At 41.5% G+C, this 20368-nt stretch overlaps 1 protein-coding gene across 4 annotated transcripts in view; it reads right to left on the bottom strand.

The window, feature by feature from the left end:
- The window catches only part of dpy19l3 (dpy-19 like C-mannosyltransferase 3), a 69137-nt gene that overhangs the window by 25354 nt on the left and 23415 nt on the right, over positions 1-20368 (bottom strand). For 2 of the 4 annotated variants that reach the window (XM_082547962.1, XM_082547960.1), the window contains 9 exons: positions 18369-18492; positions 18058-18192; positions 15394-15525; positions 10961-11062; positions 10676-10749; positions 8067-8225; positions 5027-5158; positions 1726-1837; positions 60-116 (listed from right to left, as the gene is read on the bottom strand). In XM_082547962.1, coding sequence (XP_082404088.1) covers positions 60-116; positions 1726-1837; positions 5027-5158; positions 8067-8225; positions 10676-10749; positions 10961-11062; positions 15394-15525; positions 18058-18192; positions 18369-18492 — 1027 coding nt within the window. The remainder of the gene's footprint in view (positions 1-59; positions 117-1725; positions 1838-5026; positions 5159-8066; positions 8226-10675; positions 10750-10960; positions 11063-15393; positions 15526-18057; positions 18193-18368; positions 18493-20368) is intronic. The other 2 variants (XM_082547963.1, XM_082547961.1) reach the window with 1 other exon arrangement.

The following is a 20368-nucleotide window of genomic DNA, read 5'->3' as shown; positions in this document are numbered from 1 at the left end:
TTCCAGAAGTAAAACTCCAATAAAAGGTATGAGCACAAACCACCAAGAAAATGGCCTACCTTGTAATACAGGAAACCGATCATCACAACAGGAACGACATATCTGACAAGCCTCAACTGCAAAATGACAGAAAGAAAACAACTTTAATGAAATGAAGGAAAATAATTGTATCAGAAGCAGAGGAAAGTAAAGAGCCACACAGAGATATACCAAAAATGAGCACGGAGTGAGATAACAGACAGATAGAGCAGCTTTGTTCCCGACCATCGTTTATCTGATTCCTGCTGCCGTCCTGTTGTGACCACACTGACACCTAGTGGCCTCACTGGCAATGCCGGCACACGCTCAGAGTGCAGGCTGTGGATTCAGCAGCATAATGGTTCACCGTCACATCAATACAGGAAATCATAAAAGATAGAAAAATCTTTCAAGGGCGCCTCACAGTGAGCTTTAAACGAGATCAATGTCAGTCACACTGGAGGGTGGTGACAGGCATAATGTGCAGTGTTACTAGAACTGGGAATCAAACCTCAGTACGTTCAGAGACATGTTTGAGAACAAAGTACACACTTCAAATTTTTCTTAAACGACAGTTAGAAGTCGCTCAGTGACTGGAAAGCTGTTCGGTCCAATCGCCCGGCCAGAAATGATCTAATCCGTCGTCTTTTTTTCCCCTGCTTGCTCGAAACTACTCTGATGAAGAGAATTTGAACTGGCTGTGCTCTAGTGTGCTTATCCAGTGGCCAGCAGCACAGCACTGTGGTTACAGACGACCTTTGGCACTGGGTAATAGCTAAAACAGCTCTTTACTCATCTGTGGAAGCGCGATATAACGTAGCGCTCAGAGCACGTGCACTTTCATCTAGCAGGTCAAGAACATGTCATCAGCCACGCAGTGTGTATGTAAAGTTACTACATCAAACAGGTTAGCAACTAGTTAAACATCTAACAGACTCTGAGCCACATCAGCAACCATTGGAAGTCACATTTACAGGTAGCGACACCTAAACGGCACCGTGGGATCAACGTGGGACTGCAATCACTCTTAATGTGACACAGACGAGAGAAAAGCTACTGATCAGTGCAGTAAATGCAGTGAATGTGTTCGATTTGGGAAGAACGAGCTGGTCAGATCCTGGATGTTTGGCAGCCGCTCACAAGACGAGCCTGAAGAGCCTGTTAGCAACTGTATCCACACACAATATCTCCTCATGCGCAAGCAAATACCTCGCTCCCATGGGACATTAGCATAATGTGTTTTAATTGGTCAGTGGCAACAGTGGAGCATTTGAATAAACACGATCTGATTGGTAGAAATTCACCTCTTCCTCAACTCAGCGGCAAGCAAAATCGGGCCATTTAATTGCAAAGTGCATTTACAGTTTTAGTCACTGTAACGCTGGAATTTCCCAACATTTGGGATAAATATAGTTATCCTTTTTATATTTTATGTTGTCTTTAGTTCACAAATGAATAATTTCTCCCATCTAAATGGAACAAGATCTGAGATTACTCAACCCTGACTAGCCTGGATGGTGAAGCACATTTTGTTCTGCAATTGCAGATTAGGTTTTTTAATATTTGAATTCTAGCTTTGATGACTGTATTTATGCTTCAGAGGACATAAAGTAGTGGAATTTTTGGAGATTATCGTAAACAAAGATCCTACCACCCATCCTCCCTGCAGCACTATTTGGAGCCAGAAGTGAAAATGTGAGCTCGTACCAGAAGCTTCGTGTTGCATCGGAGAGCGCTGAGAAGCACAGTCCACAGCTCGGTCCCACAGACACCGTAGGCTGCGACCGCACACATGTGGCCAGTCCATATATACTTCATTCTGGGCAGAAAGAGAGAAGGAGAAGCCATATCAAGCAGTGCTCGTGTCTCAACAGTCTTCCTCTTAGGAGAAAAAAGAAAACAGATCCCAGCCTCCATGACACAGACAAATTATACAGCTTGGACTGGAGGACGTTCCCTCAGCACAGACACAGAATTCAAACAAGACGACCAACTCGTCTGCAGTTTTGCGCACGAGTTAGTGAAATGGTTTCGCTGTGGTTGAGTTTGATTTGGTGCCAAAAACACTGCATTATTTTTAAGTTCTGATCCAAAGCACATGAAGTCTAAAGCAAAGAGTTCTAAACAAATGAGAAAAAGATTAAACAGAGCACAGCGAGCAGAAGACTGAAGACGGGGAGAATGAAATGAGCTGAAAAATTGTTGACAGGTGCGGAGATGGAGCCGTGCGAGGGGGGAGGCATAAAGAAGTGCAGCCTCACTGAAATAAATCTCAATACTTTTTTAATGCAAAGGAGCCGTCTGACAGAAACAAATGGCTTTCTGCACTTTTGGCTTTTCTCTCTTAATCAGCATTTTAGAGAAAGTGCTGAAATCAAACGTGTCACTTTCTGCCCTACCTGACTCTGTGCTAAAAGCTTTCAGGACTTTTTTTTTCTTTTGCTCCTTTTGTGGGAATTTAATCAGTACTTTAAATTACCAACTGTGACAGCAAAGCACTGTGTGAACTATAAGTGTTAACAGTACTGCATAGACCTGCTTTTCTGAATCCTGCTAACCACATAAATTCAATTATTATCAACATTTCCCTACACAGAGAATAACCCAGCTACTGACAGACTCTTATTTAAATGAAGCTACTTATGTGAACCTATAAAACCCTCATAGCCAAGTTGCTATAAACAACATACCAGAAAACTCCAGTTTCTTTTTTAACAGAGTAATTGCAGGTTTCTTTTACTACAGGGACAGGAAGTAGTAATTCCACTGGTGATCTCGATGGTTTTCCTGACACTCCTCACAAAGAGCCTAAAGTTAAAACACAATTATACTTTCCTAGTGATAAATCGTACATGTCAGCGTGTGTTTGCAGTCTGAAACGCGTTCAGGCCGGAAAATTTACTAATGATGGTGGCGATGAAAACCACTTGACAATTACAAATAGACGACTGGAGTCAGGTCTGGGAGGCTTGTTGTGCTCGAGGTTATAGATGCGAAATGGGGAGAGAAAAAAATTCAAGCCACAGGGTGTATTAGTCACACTGTCTGACACTGCAGAGCTACTGATACGGCAAAAAGCGTCGTTGTTTTTTATAGAACCAAACCTTTAAAGCAAGGAGATAAAAATAGGTGACAAAGGGAATTTTCCATGCATGTGAAATTAACCACTAATGAGTAGACAGAACTATCCAAACATGTTTGCTAACAGGACAGAAACAGCTGTGCAGAGACTGCTGACGATCAGGTATTTTACCTTCCTACAGAAGATATTAATGAGTAAATAAATGGTCATGATAAACCCCACACGGGGCCTTTAGGAGCACCATATGCTCACATTATAGATGCTATAAGTAAAAGCTAAAGTGAGTCATAGCATGTTTGATACTGAGAATAAAACTTGTTCCAGGTACAAGAAGCATTCTGCTGGGAAATGAACTTTTGTGCTAGCACACAATATCCATCTTTTAGAAATCGACTGAAACTGACTGAACAACATCACTAATGATATACCCACTGTAGCTCCTGATATTAATAATTTCACCTGATTAAACACACACAGACACACACAAACCCATAAAAGAAAAACTGAATAAAATGTTTGTTCATCCAAAAAATGACTTAAATAAGAACAAACTGTAAATGCCAACGAGAGCCGACACCAAACTGAAAACTGCAGTAGTCGGTGTAGAGGCCGATGCCGGTCAAACCAATGATATCTGGTGGTCACAGTTCTGATATTATAAGAGCAAATATCTCATGTCACAGCAGCAAAGGCTGCAGCCGGGCAAGCCAAAACATTCAGGAAATTAAGAAGAAGAGGCTGAATATGAAAGTCGACCACAAGAAAGACGGCGGTAAAGCGAGGTGCCAGCACTGGTGTCGGGCCTCTGAGTCTGGCACCTGCAAGCCGAGACACCCTCAGAGGTGTTGCTGCTCCACGGTGGGAACCTGCCAGTGGATTGTGCCATAATATTAACCAGAGAAACAGACCACTGCACGTCTGTGTGCCACCAGAAAACAGGAGAGGAAGAAGCAGCAAAGAAGGCTCTTAGTATCCGACTCCGAACATATGTACAAACAGCATTTGTACAAATATCGCACAAGAGCACAGTAAATACAGTAAACAAATGTATCTCAAAGAAGATGGTTTTCAAAGCCAGCGCACATGTAAACAGTATGCCTCCTATATCTTATCTTATTTCTGGAACCATTTCTCTCCGTCTTTCCAGAGAAAGGTTGCAACATGGTTGCCTGAGACACACACCGACTGCAAAAACAAACCAAACGAGCCTTCTTACTCTCACCAGCACATAAATAAATGTATACTTGAGCCACAGTGGAAAACTAAAAACTACAAGAAGGAGTTGAAAGCCAGTGAAAAATCCTTATTGAAAAAAAAACTGCTTGCTGAAATAGTATTGTGTACTTACAAGGCGAAATGAAATAAAAAGTTCTAAGTTATAACCTTTCTGAGCCACACAGCCGTGAGACTCTTCCCAACAGTGGCCTGCTCTGGACGTCTTTACAGCATAAACACAAGCTGAAACAGCAGTAAAGTAACTTAAAATGAGCAACTTAACTGAAACTATTTACCGTACCTTATAAATAAGAAAATTTAATGATTCTTTTTAAAAAACATAATTTATGGTAAGTGGAGAGACGGCAGATGGAGCTTCGTTAGCCGTTTGTTTGCACCAGGTCTTCGTTAAAATTCTGAAGGGGGGGGGTCAGAGTATTAATTATCGATTGTTCAGCTGTATCGACTCTTTTTGCGTCTGCTGTGAGTGGTGCTGGATGGTACTTGGCGCTGAGGGCTGATCAAGGCTAAAGCGGACCATTCAGACACTTTGTGAGAGGCGTTTAAGAGGCACTTGGATTTTAGCATCTGCTCGCGACTTTGCATAATCAACTCATCAAGAGGAAAAGTACATTTGGAGAGTTCCCGTCTCAGAATGCGACTACTTGGGGACGTCTGCATGTAGATGATGCTAGAATTACGAGGTCTCACCTCATTGTGCTGAAAGCCAGGAGGCCGTAGAACAGCGTGTGCAGCAGATTGTAGGCCACATCTGGACGAAATGCCGCCACTTGCCCCTCTCTGGCTCCTTTCTTTTCCTCGGTGGAACCTCTGTTAGGCCTGCTGAGAAACCGAAAAACACAGCGACACAAGAGACAACAGTGATACATAAAACATTACATCCAGACGCTCGAGACGAGAGGCAGAAGGGAAGGTGGGTGGAATTGATATTATTCAGATTTCATTAGTAGTTTGAACACAAGTGGACACGCAACAATACACACACCCACGACCGTTTCTGTCTGCGGGAGTCGGCACGCAGACAAACAGACGAAGGCTCGAGGGCATGATGTCACTCCCCCGAATTGGCCTCCTGCACCGAATCAGACGGACACTGGCTTCCATTTGAATACAAATCCAATCCAGCTCTTCCTCCTACGTGAGCTGGGCTAAACTGGATTAAATTAATTCCCGAATTGGCAAATAGCCCTTTGTTCTATGAGGTTAGTATTCCAAGCCTCCAACGGCAGAGTGCGAGTTGATATGCTAATGTGATTAGTTCGATAGGCCCCTCACCTTGCACCACAGGCGCATGAGGCTTCAAGAGGCAGAGCGGCTTTGCAGAGCGTGAAGAAACAATGTGGAGCAGACACGGGGACTGTGACTACCACGACTGGGCTTCTGCCTCCTAATAAACATCTTGTCTCTTCTATTTTCTGAAGGAGCCGAAACCTTCGATTCATTTATACTTCACTAATTTTTCTCCAAAGATATCTGCATATGAAAAAAAGAATCTGTGGGCAAGGGAAAGAGTTTCAGTACTGGAAGCCTTCTGGTTTCCTTTGTAGTTTAATTTTAATGCATGAATGTATGACAAGCAAAAGAGAAACAGAGCTGATGAAATGTAACTCCAAAGCAATGGGCTCTTGTTTATTTTTGCCTGATTTATCACTAGTTGCTGTAAAGAAATACTCATCAGAGGGTTCATCAGTTACCTGTCATCAGGGTACCTGCTAACTGCACCTTCTTCAAACTTTCCTTTTTGATAAAGTTTATAATTTAGTTAGAGCTGGATCAGCTGACCCCAAGCCATCCATTACTTAAAGCTCAGGCTGCTGGAGCAACCTCCAATAAAGCAGAGTACTTTGGAAAATATGCACGAAAACTGTTCCTGCTGAAGGTGAAAACAACAAACGTGTTTCACTGCACGAGGCAAAAATTCGCCGTCAAGTACAGCTGCTAAGAAGGAGATGCTAGCAGCTGGTGACGTGCGACCCAAACGTAAACAAATGAGCGAGGATCGCTGGAGCCCTCGCTAGCTGCAGACGGGAAGAACAAATGGATGGAAACTACTCCTGCACAGTGCTTTAAGCAGCTGGCCAAGATACAATAACCAGATTTATTATGTGAAAATATTGTCTAACTTAAGCTAGTTTAGTTCTTTTTTTTGTCCTGTCTGCTTCCTCACCAGCCATGACAGATGTCTGCCCCTCCCTGAACCTGTCAGAGGTTTCTTCCTATTAAACGGGAGTTTTTCGTTCCCACTGTCACCAAGTGACAGTGTTTGTCATGTGATTGTTGTTTTTTTCCTGTTATTGTAGAGTCTTTACCTTCAATATAAAGCGACTTAAGGTGACTGCTGTTGTCTGACGTTATAACTAAAACTGAACTGAATTTGTTATCATTAAACTAAAGTGTTAAGCAGTAACTTTATACTTTTACATTAAATTCCCAGGCTCTTCTATGACTCTCCTAATGTGTCTCCTGTGCTAACGCCCTTGTAATCATTATCCTAATGATTCCTCTGGAGCTGAAGAGTGCTTTCAAACCCAGATATCTTACCCGTCTTTGTCAAGCTGGTCTGACAGAGACGGCCACTCTGCTCATTACTTTGCCGCTCACCCATACTGTGGACTGGATTTAACCCCCATCTCTTTTCTCTCAGGGTTGCTGTCCCGAGTTGCCAGAGATTCATTCCAGTGTTCATCCTGTTTTAACATTGCCTTTGAGAAACTTCCCTTTGTGACAATAAAACCTGTGAACTTTAAGCTGTTGTCTCTCAGGTCCTGCTTAAGAGTCCGTTTCATAGTTACACCTTTCATGGTCGTGGCACTGGGATACTTTCGTGCATACATTTGACTTGTGCTGCGTCACTACTATTGCACCACCATGCTGCTGCTGCTGGTACCTTGGTGTAATTAGTTCACACTTTGAATTAGCTAACGTTTCATCAATGACAGAAGCTGACTGGAAAATAGAGAAAATGGCCTTCATTTACTGGCTTTATTTACTTCTAAATATTGCTGCCTGCAAAGGTCAATAAAACTGTTCAGTACGTTTTTTCTTTCATCGTCAGAAATACTGTTAGCACAAATTTGAATTACCATGATATCATTTGAAGCTATATCACTTTCCTCTACTTTAAATGTGTCGTCCTCTCCTCTGTCTACTCTCCTTGTTCTTTGTAGTTTCTCTCTTCTCTTTCCCCTCAACCCCAACCAGACAGCGCGAGGCTCTGCTGGATATGTTTCTGTTCGTTCTTTCTTCCCTCTATCGCCAAGTGCTGCGGGGGGAACGTGTCTTCGGTGTTCTCTCTCTTATACTGTAGGGTCTTATATAAAGCACCTCGAGACGACAGCTGTTGTGAGCTGGTGCTATGTATATTTAAATAAAGTGAACCGGCACAAAGTTTATAATTGATTGCTTCCAATGCAGAGAAACTTTGGCAATCATCTGGATTTTACTTAAACACAAACCACCCACCTAAACATTGCTGCAGACCAGGCATGACTTTCTTGGTAACTGAACTTTCTGGCAGAGGCGTATTTCCTCAGCTCAACATGCCCCGCCCACACCACAAAAACTGCCCATGAATGGGTCAAAAAATATGGAGTAGAGTAACAAAATATTAATTTAATGTTGTTTTGCTTTGTGGTTTTTTTTTTTTATTTTATTTTGTGACTGATCAGAGTAATCTGGAGCTACTTTGTCTTATATAACCCTCTCCACTTCCTGTTGAGTCATCACCTACCTCAGGTTTTGCAGTGCTGCCGCCACCAACATGCCACAGAGCAGAAGCAGCGTGAGGACGTAGGGGTACAGCAGCAGGGTACCGGCCAGGCGCTCGAGCGTGTCCAGGGGAAGCAGGCCAAAGGCCTCCTCACACAGATACAGACTGGCATCAAAATCCCTGCAGGGGAGGCGAGAGGCGGTCATCTGTTTGTTTTTCACTGAGAATAAATAAACACTGCAACGTCGAGTTAAATGGAAACCCGGTGAGGAGGAAGCTATAAAGGTTTGGCGCAGATCCAAATTACACTCTTTAAAATTATGAAATAGGGCCATAAATTGGCCTTGACAGAGACCGCACTTTCTGAGGGCCCTTCAGTTACTGATGCAAGCAGCATTTTACTGCTGCAGCTGGTCCAAGTGGAGCCTGTCATACGATAAGTCTGAGTGACTGTGAGGCGACTGGATGGAGCAGGATGTTTCTTGGATTAAATGATTTCACTTTGAAATATTAGTGGCTGAGTGACTTAACACAAAATTGTGTATTTTAATGTAAATAAAACAACTTTAATGCATATGAATAAACATATTTGCCTCTGAAATGCAGTAAAACAGAAGCAACAAATAATAATAATAATAAAAATATATTAAACTTATGTGCGACTACCTGATCAACACCACAAACTCGATTTTTTTCTACACGTGTGCAAAAATATTTAATTTTTTTATAGCGTTTAACTGAAATTACTGTTACCTGGCAACTGTACGTTATTTTCACATCAATGTCAATGATATCAAATGTAACACTATATATTTTTGCTGGTTTTTAAAAAGAGATCTTTTACTCATTAAAGTTGATTTCTATGTCCAGGACTTTTATTGTGAAAGGAACAGGAACTTTCCCTTTAAATCAAGTTTCTGGAGCTTAAAAATGAAGCCGATGTGTAATTTAGTAAAAACTGCAGTTACTGTAATTGCCACCTGCAGGTCCACCCCAACAGACTCCCATGTAAAAACGTGCATGCATTATTTCCTTAAACTGCATGTTTACAGCGTGGCACAACAAAATGTTTTGGGCTCTATGAATACGTTTCCCTTTCATAACAACTCTGGGTGGGGGGAATTTTCTCAAGAGGGGGCGTGGCTACTTTAGCAGGTGTCCTGATACAGTGAGCTAGGATTCTGCTAGGTCCCACTCAAGTGGACTTCCCCACAGTTTTAATGCCTTTTGGGCATTTTCAGTGGGTTATTTGACTAATGTTAGACAATGAAGCTTGAAATTGCAGAGATCAAAAATCTTTTATACTGTCTATAGCAGGGACACTAACTCCTTTAGTTCTAGGAATCTAGGAACAATAAGAACTCTGAAGCACTAAAAGAAATAAACCTTCAGGCTGCTAAAAACCTCTAATCAAATCAGGATAAGTTAGTAATCCACGTTAAACGACCTAATCCACAATCTGGAAACACAACTTGTGCAGTTAAAAAGGACAGTTGCAAAAATGTGCATGAATTGTATGTTTTTTACATTACTTTTAAATCACTATGGAAAAATAAATAACATGACCACTTCTTCCTGTTTTGGCTGCTCCCTTTAGGGGCCGCCACAGTGGATCATCTGCCTGCATCTCACCCCGCTCCTACCACCCTCCGCTGTCACCAAAACCCTCTGTGTGTCCTCGTTCATGACATCCATGAACCTCCTCTAAGCTCCTCCTCTTTCCCTCATGTCGTTAACATCCTTTGTCTGGTATTTGCAGCATCCTTTCTCTGCGCTCGACCAAAAAGGCTCCAAAAGAAGGCCAAAGAAGAAAAAAGAAAAAAAACTATGAGATTGCATCAACCCTGACATGTCTGTACAGTATAAACTTTTTTTTAGGTCAATATTTTGCACGTTGGACTTCTGATATATGAAAGATACAAACTGACAAAATAAATTAAACCTATATAACATTAAGTACATCAACATTATGCAAAAACAAAAAGTGGGAATTCAGAAACACAACATTAAACAAATATGACATGAACTGATATTTTGGTTTTAATTTTATTCTTGGCAGTTACAATCCTCCACATGCTGATAAACCACCACGAGGATAAATAACTAAACAGAGTTGATATAAACGCAAACGTGGTGCAAGACTCCAGGGATTAAAAAAAGAAACACTTGGGAGAGACGAAATAAGTCAACGCAAGTGAGAGAAACAGGAACAGAGAGAGGCAGCGATAGAGTATGCACTGCATCTTCCACAGACTCCTGAATAATTGAAGCGCCAGTTGTGTAGCACCAAGCTGTGAGCTGTGTTATCTGCCACCCTGGAGCAGCCATCCAGTGGCTGAACTGTTCCACACACACACACACACGCACGCACGCACGCACGCACGCACACACACACACAGTATCTGATCAATGGGAGGTCTGCTAGTGTTACCCGGCCATCTATTATTCACACACCATAACACTCCAGGTGCTACAATACTGGTGCTTAGTGAATAATACAGTCACTCTGGATCAAGTCAGGAGTTATGTACCAGTGCACACAATACAGACTTTGTATATGCAGTTTTCACTACTGTTTGGGAGCGAGCCCGTATTTCACATGTGGTCAGGACTAGAGGAGGTGTTCATACCTGGTCGAACCCAGAGCAAACTTTGACTTGATGAATTTAAAGATGTGCTCGTCTGATTGGAGCTGGAGGGCTTTCTGTAAGCACACACGCAAAGAGAAGATCATCAGGTCAGGACTAAAGATCAGCATGTTAAACCAAGATTACCGATGAGGATAAGAAGGAAGGAGTGTGTTGTGAAATAAGGGACAGATCACAAGATAATGAGCATATGATGGGAGAAAAAAAAGAGGAAAATGGAGAGAAAGTGTATTAAAAGATGAGCGAGGGAGGAAGAGAACACCGCACCTTGGCCAGGTAGTTGATGGTGACCGTGAGGAGGAGAACCAGGGCACTGTGGAGAAGAACTTTGCCCAAACGAACCACCAGGCTTCCAGTCTTTACACCAGGCTACATGCACACACACAGAATAACAAGAGGTTAGTCAGTGCATCTGTTATGGTCTCACTGCAGTTTTTTGCAATTAAAAATGTAAGGAAAGCAGACATCTTTCCATACACACAGTATATATATGGGTACATGCATCAGACCACTAACCCCTAACAGCATGGGTCATTTCTCTGTAAATATCTAAGCACATATTAAAATCATCAAGCATGCATAAATATATTTTTATGCTCGTTATTTTTGCACATTTTGCAATCATTTATAGATGTCAGAAAAACGTCCTCGTTATTTCCCAAAATTCTTTCATACTTCGCATTGCAAACTGTTAAGATTTCAGGTCTATATTGTCTCATCCTGCGCACAGTCTGCTGCAACTTCTCACAGAGTGACCCCTACCAAACTAATTAGTCAGCACAGTAATTACTGATCGTGTTCAAATGCCCGTGGTTATTTACAACACGGATACTGCGCAGAGCACAGAGCACTCCACTGCTTCACAGATGGACATCTCAGTGTTTTTTGTGGGAGTTTTTCCATCTGAAGCCGTTCTGATGATTCTGGACACAAAATGTGAGAATCTATCAGCTTTTCCACTGAATTAGAAATAGTCTCACAGCACGCCTCTGAGATCTTCCGCCTCTGTAAACTGGAGATTTGCCCTGGAATACTATTTGTGTGTTTCCGACAGCAGGGTTAGGCAGCTGAGGTGACTGTAGGGAAACTATCAGTCCCAACTTAACAACCTCTAATTGGATGTATTTTGCCAGTTGTGCTACTGAATGCCACTATTAGCATGTCGACTCATCATCAGTATGCCAGGTGCATCTTTTTTGCAGACCTGCTGTCATCAAAACCATCCAACATCAAAGGTATGCATTTAAAGCTTAATCCAGGCATTAAATGAGAACACTGTCTGCCAAGGCTAAATCAACATTTGCAGAGGACAGAATACCTGTTTCACAAACTAATATGCCTCAAGTTTCAAACCAGAAGTTGGATAAAATCATTATTTCATAAGTCACAAATAAGTCTGACGCAAATGCTGTAAAGGTTTAAGTAGTTCTTTGAGTAACACCATCATTTTATGTAAAAACTGAAAATCGGCCACGGAGGGTATGAAATATAGGTTAATACTGCATTTAACAAGCTGTGTTCAACTGAGAGATTCCTAAAAATGTTGGAAAGGTGCAAGTCAATGCTTAAGTCTTAAATATGATTACCCCATCTCTAATAATCAGTTATGTACTTCAAGCTGGCAGTAATTAAACCGTTACTCAAAAAGCCATCTCTTGACCCAGCAGTCTTAGCTAATTATAGGCCAATCTCCAACCTGCCTTTCATTTCAAAAACTCTTGTAAAACAGATCATCTGCAGAGGAATGGTTTATTGGAAGAGTTTCAGTCAGGTTTCAGAGCTCATCACAGCACAGAAACAGCTTTAGTGAAGGTTACAAATGATCTTCTTATGGCCTCTGACAGTGGACTCATCTCTGTGCTTGTCCTGCTAGACCTCAGTGCAGCGTTCGATACTGTCGACCATAATATCCTATTAGAGCGATTAGAGCACGCTGTAGTAGGGCTGTGCAATATGACCAAAATCTCATATCCCGATATAAGAATTCTATCGTCCGATAACGATATAAATCACAAAAATGTAACATTTTCTGTAAATTCTGCTAATCTCGGGCAGCTCGACTTGCGGGAACGTTTGAGTCTAAGGTTTATTTTTTAGCACCTGACGGCTCTTTTTTAATTCTCATCCGTAAATAATCTCCTCTTTCACGTGATTCAGTTTATTTTGAAAAGTCTTAACAGGATCTTGAGCTTTATTGTGAAAGGTTTATGTGGAACATAAACAAGCGGACACGCGATGCTGTTACCATCATTGTTGCTAACCACAACGCATAAAAACAGCCGCTTGTCCGTCTGTAGTGTGGTTATATTAAATATAAGAGAAAGAGAACTTTAAGAAATTAATATAGCCACTACAGTGACATCAAAACCATGAAAAAAATATTGCCATAAACAGCTTATTTTGTGACAAACGATAGCGTAAAATGAAACGATAGACGTTTAACACCAAGTAGTTAAACTGCAGGAATGTCTTAAAGACATAAAGACGAAGTGCACAAAAAATGAAGTTATTGTACTCGGCCCTAAAAATCTTAAAAATATCTAAGCAGATTCTTACTCTGGATGGCATTACCTTGGCCTCCAGTAACACTGTGAAGAACCTTGGAGTCATTTTTGACCAGGACATGTCCTTCAATGCACATATTAAACAAAAATTAGGAATGCTTTCTTCCACTTGCACAATGTCTCTAAAATTAGAAATATCCTGTCTCAGATGTCTTGATGCACGCTCAATCATCCAGGAAAGGAAATCCCAAAAAGTTAATTCTGTTCATCTGGATGTAACGTTTTCAGTGGGAGAAACGTTTCGTGACTCATCCAAGTGACTTCTTCAGTCTCAGCTGACTGCAGGTTTACCCAACCTTATAAACAGTACCTTTGAACAATGACTGAAACCAGCACCACTGATGAACAGTGGGCTGTGAGTTCAGATTCTTGACCATTAATATTGATCATTATTTTTGCAAATTGTCATCACCATTGATCAACAACCACTGATCAATGACCATTGATAATAGATTAGAGTACTGTTTATAAGGTTGGTGTTACACTGCAATAGGTGTAGGCTGCTGGGGGATTCCCATGAGTCTTCAGTCACATTTTCCACTCACTATGTGTTTATACACCTCTCTGCATTTAATCATTAGTTATTATTAATCTTTGGTTCTCTTCCACAGCATGTCTTTATCCTGTCTTCCTTCTCTCACCCAACCCGTCACAGCAAATGGCCCCACCCCTCCCTGAGCCTGGTTCTGCCAGAAGTTTCTTCCTGTTAAAAGGGAGTTTTTCCTTCCCACTGTCGCCAACACACCTGCTTATATGTATGATGGTTTGGGTTTTCTCTGCTGTATTATTGTAGGGTCTACCTTACAATATAAAGCGCCTTGAGGCGACTGTTGTTGTGATTTGCTGCTGTATAAACAAAATTGAATTGAATTGAAGTCCAAATAGGATTTTACAGTTTTAACATTAAAAATAAACTGACTATCATAGTGGAAAAAAGCAACAAAGAAACAGCAGGGCCTGGAGCAAGGAAAGGTCCCTGCAGCTCCTACTTTGATTCTAAAAACATGATGATGAAGGAGGAAATCACAACAGTTTCTGAAAGAAAGTCTAATTGTTTCCAAATGTGAATCACTGTGTTAAACTGAAAAATCCATTTGGCCAAAATACGCACTACCCTGCTGGCGAGTCAAGGTCGACAACAATACACTGGGCATGGCAATTTCATCCAAGTACAAGCAGAACCATCAAAGCCATAAAAAGATTCAATCTACTTTCTTTTGAAACCTTTCTGCACCTCTGTTGGTCTCCCAGCAGTTTATGCATGTTATCAAATGACTGCCAAATTTGTCCAGAAGATTAGGGCAATGCTATGAAAACACAAGGAACAGCCCATGTACAGCAGTGCACAGGCACGTGGTATTTAGTTCTTACTTCACTCACAGAAATAAAATCCTTTATATTCTTGATGGCTTTGCTTAACTAAGAATATTTCCCTAAAAATATGCATTTTCTGAATCTAAAACACCCCGAGCCTGAACTGCAGCACAGTGCCAGTGAGTACAGACACCTGCCTGCCAAATAACCAGACTGCAGCCAAAAATCTGGACATTATCATTCATTAGTTACAGCTGAGATTTTTCTTCAAACCACCAAAATATTACATCAATTTGCTGACCGTAGATATGCTTATGATGTCGAGAGGCTGGTGTTTAGTCCAAGGTAAGCTGCATGTTCAGTGTAAAGCCACCAGATTCATCATCTAAGCATGACTTAAGTCCAAGACATGTGAGCACAGATCTGTGAAAGACTGCTAAAAGCAAAGCTTTTGCAATTAGAGCATGTCATTCCTAAAATAACATTTATTTTAGGAATTTAAATACTTATCTCCCTACTCCTGAATCTCAACCTTTCATCCTGTCACATTAAATGTTTGTGCAAAAGTTACTGTGATAAGACTGAACTAAATTACATTCAGACCTGACAGGAAACTGTTTCTCCAGCATACAAATTATCTTCTGCAAACACCATCTGCAGCACGCAGATTTCAACCAAAATGTAAAAGATAATCTTCTACCTGTGTGTCAACAAGTTTCCACCACCATGACTCTTTTAGTGTCAGCGCTCTGTTTTTTCCAAATCCTTACCCTCTCTAATCTCAGACTTTTCTTCTTCGTACCCATCACTCATAACGCTTACCTGGCAATGTCTGATGAAGAGCGCGGCTACTATGAAGCTCAGGACCAGTGATCCCAGTATCATGGAGTTACAGAACTGGAGGAACCACACACTCAGCAGGCTGCTCACTTGAACGAGGTACAGCGTAGTCACCTGGAGAAACACACCAACAACGTAAAGAAGAAGCGAGTGAGTGTTGACTTGACAGCCTGGTCCAAAAGTGGACCAATGAAAGAAGACCGTAGACTGTGTGTATGGTTGAAATCATTTGTTTTTAAATAAAACAGCAGCATGCTATGGATTCTAACAAGGTTGCAAAAAAATCAAAGAACATGTTAATATTATAAAGACATTATAATCTCATCCTTAAAGAGCACCTCACACTCCGACTGCCGACTTATTTGTGACAGCTAGAATTTCCAAAAGAATGGAAGTTAGAGCCTTCAGATATCTGAATTCTCATTTGGATTCAGGAGACAGACACCCTCTGATAAAAATGACAAAGCTTATGGTTAAGGCTGGATCAGGTGACCCTGACCCATCCCTTCGTTTTGCTGCTGGAGGCCTTCCTGTGACGCACTGAGCATTTATTTTCCACTCCTCTCATTTCCCTCCTGGTGTGTCCTTTTCACTGCTGTCACAGTTCTTTTAGCCCGTCCTTTATTTCCGAAGCAGCAGATACATCTGCGTATTTGATTTGGCAAAGGATTCACTACCTGATGTAACCCTCCCATTTAAACTGGCCTCCCATTAGATCCTGTGGCCCGCTGAGGTTGGGTTTGTGTTTCCTCTCAGAATTAAAACAGGAATCTGTCCTAAATCACACGTTAGATGAATGTGTCAACCACTACACCTTGTTCTGCCAGTTAAAAACTAGTTATTTTTTTCCTCGAGCTTTTCACCTCCAGCCACCGTACTCGACACACTCTTTAAATAATGACGGGGCCAACATGAGGCTTGGGGAATGCTAGCAAGTAAAGGCCACACAGTATACCGAGGCTACATCAGCCCAGACGTAAAATGAATGTTAATCTACCATAAATAACTGGAAAGGTGTAACAATAGAAAAGTTGGAGGATGAAAAACTTTAAGATGCACAGCTTTGGCTCCGCTCTCCTCTCTCTGAGGTTTTTGAAGCTAATTGACCTGGTGATGCAGAAACTGGCATAAACCTTGAAGCCAGCAAAACGCCATGAATCCATGGAGCTGGTCACCTCAGACATGTCCAGCCTCTAACATATCAATCAGCCAAGAATAGGACCACCATCCTGACTGGAAATTGGAAGGAAGAGATGCACATATGGAGACCTGCATGTTACTGGAGTTTCCCCGAGTTAAGTTAAAAGAGGCCAGAAAGCAGCTGACAGAGAACGCAGAGGAGGAGAAACAATGTGGAGGGAAAAAGTATCACAGAGCCAGCTGCAGGGATAATAGGGTGATGTCCCTGCTGCTGCCTGTCCACTTGGAGATGTTCTGGAAACAAGGCTGAAAACACTGCTTTCCTCAACTGTGCAAGACTCGCACGGCCTCTTGCAGACCAAATGTATCTGAAAATATCCCAGACACAAATGGATGTAGCCTAAATATTATTTAATAGTTATTTGCACATTTGGATGTTAAAAAGAAGAGGGTGGAGGAAAGTCAGAAAGTCAGCAGAACTTTGTGAGAAAGCCGACTTTTTTCCAGGTGCACTCTGTCTCTATGAATACCACACGCAGAGGTATGCAGCATGCTCCGGGCCTAACACAGCAAAACATCAGTGAGAAGTGGCTTCCAGCTGGTGACCTTACAGCAGGCCCTAGGCCACCACCTGAGATTCAACAAGCAGGAACGCTCCATAGGTGTTCCAGCTACCTGTACAACTACCTGAGTTAAGCTGCATAAAAGCAAGGCTGTGGGATACGTTTTAAAACATGAGATAAAACAAACAAAAATACACCTGGTGTGTTGCAATAAATGTTCCACTTATTGTTCTTTTTCTTACAAACAAAGTAAGAATTCCAATTTCAGTTGGACATCATGGTTTTTTAATGAGGTGAGCGCCACAAATCAAATCCTACTCACCTCCACTGCACACGAGTGAAAATGTATAAGAGAGGGATAGTTTGAGCAAATAAGACAGAAACTATCTGCATTGCAAACACAGCTGCGAGCAAGTGAGGAATAGAAAATTCTGGTGTTTGTAAAGCGGGTGAACTGTGCGTGAACATATGTCTGTCCTTCCAACCCTCAGGAATAGATTCCCAGGAAAGTAACATTTCTTGTTTTCCAATCAATGCAAGTGTTTTGATTATTTCAGCTTCTCTTCACCTTTTCTCACCTCTCATGATGCAAAACCTCACCTCAACCTCAATCTAACCCCATCAACTCTGTTATCTCTGCCTACTCTTCAGACTTTAGATAACATATCTACTATGAGTACAGAAAGATAGCTCAATATGAGTCTCACTAACTCAGCTCTGCAACAAATTACTTGCAGACCGAAAGGATTTTTCTCATAGCTCAACAATGGAAAAACAGACAATTGTTGCCAGGACACCTAAAGTCAGCTGTTACACTTTATAACATATTAGTGTTTAATATATGTCAAATTTTTTAGCACCTATACAAGCTTAGTGCCACTGATCGGGACACATGAAACTATAACCAGAAGCTAGAAACCTGCAAATATCTGGTCCTTCTTACCTGTGTAGTTGTTAAGAAGTCACCGCAGTCCAGGGTGTAAATGACGAGAGCCTGAACCAGTAGAATGAACTGGTTGAACTGCCAGGTCAGACAGAAACAGAACGTCGTCACATACATCAGCCACACCATCACCTTCTGAGGAGGAAACACAAACATACGCGCGCACACAGGGTTAGACGATTAATCTGCATAGCTACAGCCACACTGCCTGATCACATTTCTTCTGTGCTGCTTGTACTTCTAAATTATTGAGTGGCTCGCCTCATCAGGCTGATCTATGTGGCGAGCTTGGGCTATAGCTCTGCGCTTACCTGCTGTAATGTGGTGAGCTGGGGTCTGAGGTAACAGGTGATAGCGGCGACCTGCAGCGCTAAGAAGGGCAAAGACCAGTTCTCTCTGAGGGAGATGGTGAACTCTACACGAGTAGTATCTACCCTGAAAGGAGAATGATTGATGAAGCGATGGAGAGATGGTGTTAAACCGTTTCAGCTAAACACCGTGAAGGAAACCTAACAGAAGTTTGGAACTTCTGGTGGCTTGAGAAAAAGAAAAAAAATTAAATCCTGAGATCATGGCGGCAGTTTTCAAAGCGCTCTGAGGTCGTACAGCGTTTACAGCTCCAAATGGACAGCAGAGAAAACGCCAGGAGGGTTTTTGAGACTGTTTAAACTTTAGTGCACTTCCAACAGTACAGAAAAGTAGGCAAATCCACACACCAGTAACACAAACTAACAAAAGAAGAATTTAGATCTGCTTGTCCCGTACATGCACTGTGTCTGTTTGGTTTGTCAGTGGATTAGCTACACAACCTGGAAGGTCCACTAGCGACCAACTTTCAGCTACGAAGCAAAGTGCTTTATTTATGGCAGTCAGTCACTTCTTCCACTCACTGTACCCTCATTCTCATGATACTCACCAAGCAGACATGAGTGAGCACCTGTGCAACATCAAGTCAACTCCTTGCGTGAATTTAAAGCCTTTATTTTCCTATAATAATAATAATAATAATAATAATATCTATATATATTTGACACATTCGTATTAAAAAAAGCAACTGCTGAATCAATATTCAGGATGGACTGGCAAATTCTGGCCTACACATAGACTGTATACAAAAGATGCACAGAGCCCATAGGTTTCCAGATTCCAGAAGTCTGATTATACTGATGACTATGAGTGCATTCACTCTCAAATGATAGCTTAATTTTTTATTACACTTAATTTTAGTGTTAATTGCTACTTTTAAGTCTTTGTTCATATAGCAGGGATTTTAATTTTGACATTAAATTCTCATTTAGACTGAGGACTCCCTTGCAAAAGAGGTTTTTAATCTCAATGGGACTTTTCCTGGTTAAATAAAGGTTAATAATAAATAGACCACAAAGTAGAGTTCAGAGTGCTTCAAAGCTTGGCTGCGTGGTGACTGAGAAGTTGCTGAGTGTGCACTGAGCTAATCACCCCCTCGATCAACAAATTAAACAACTAACTAAAGAAATTAGGAAAATAAAATTTGTTCTTGAAATGCTTAAAAACATTCAGGGAAATTAAAAACTCTCCTGGAAACTTTTCTTTGACCAATAACGCCAAATATGTCAGAAGCCACATGATGTCACTGACATTACTTAATGTTTGGACCCAAACTTGAAATCTCTCACCGCTGGTGTTTTTGGGTGTAGGCCAGCTTGAAGGCCGTCTATTAGGCACAACCAGCTGGTAGGAAGCTAAAAACAAGGATGAAATATTTTGTCAATATTCCAGATCTATTAAGAAGTCCGCTGCTGATGTGCAGTGCATCTAACACAGTGTTTAAAACTCTGCTCACACTACAGTAAAGAGCAGAAGTTTAGAGGAGACTCTGCAGGACACGACTCTCACATAACCTGAAATGTCTTAAGCTTTTCTGACCCTTCGTGCTCACACTGCTGCTAAAGATCATGTGTGAGTAACCAGATTATTGATGTTCCCTGCAAACATCTGTGTAGTATGACCCCCACTGATCACTTGCATAATGTATATGCTCAGGTGTTGAAGTCACGGATCTAAGAAATGAAGACGATAGATGCTTCAAGCTAACAAACACCCACGGTTTGGGATTTACAGCCCATCACTTCTAAATCCAGACGATTGGTCTGAAGTGAATGCAAAATACGAACTTAAGTCTTCTCTTCCATCTGTGGGAGATTTTTAACTGAAACCTAGTAGGATGTACTCTGGGTTTGACAAAAATTTCAAGGTTTGCTACACAAGGTTTGTTATATAACATAAACAATGAGACCTTCCCATCTCTCTCGGTTGCCTTTCACAGCCTGTG

Source organism: Aulonocara stuartgranti, assembly GCF_965226115.1.
Source record: "Aulonocara stuartgranti genome assembly, chromosome: 1".
In the NCBI taxonomy this organism is placed as follows: domain Eukaryota; kingdom Metazoa; phylum Chordata; class Actinopteri; order Cichliformes; family Cichlidae; genus Aulonocara; species Aulonocara stuartgranti.
The sequence above is the reverse complement of the archived record's forward strand: the minus strand, read 5'-3'. Positions and strand labels throughout refer to the sequence as shown.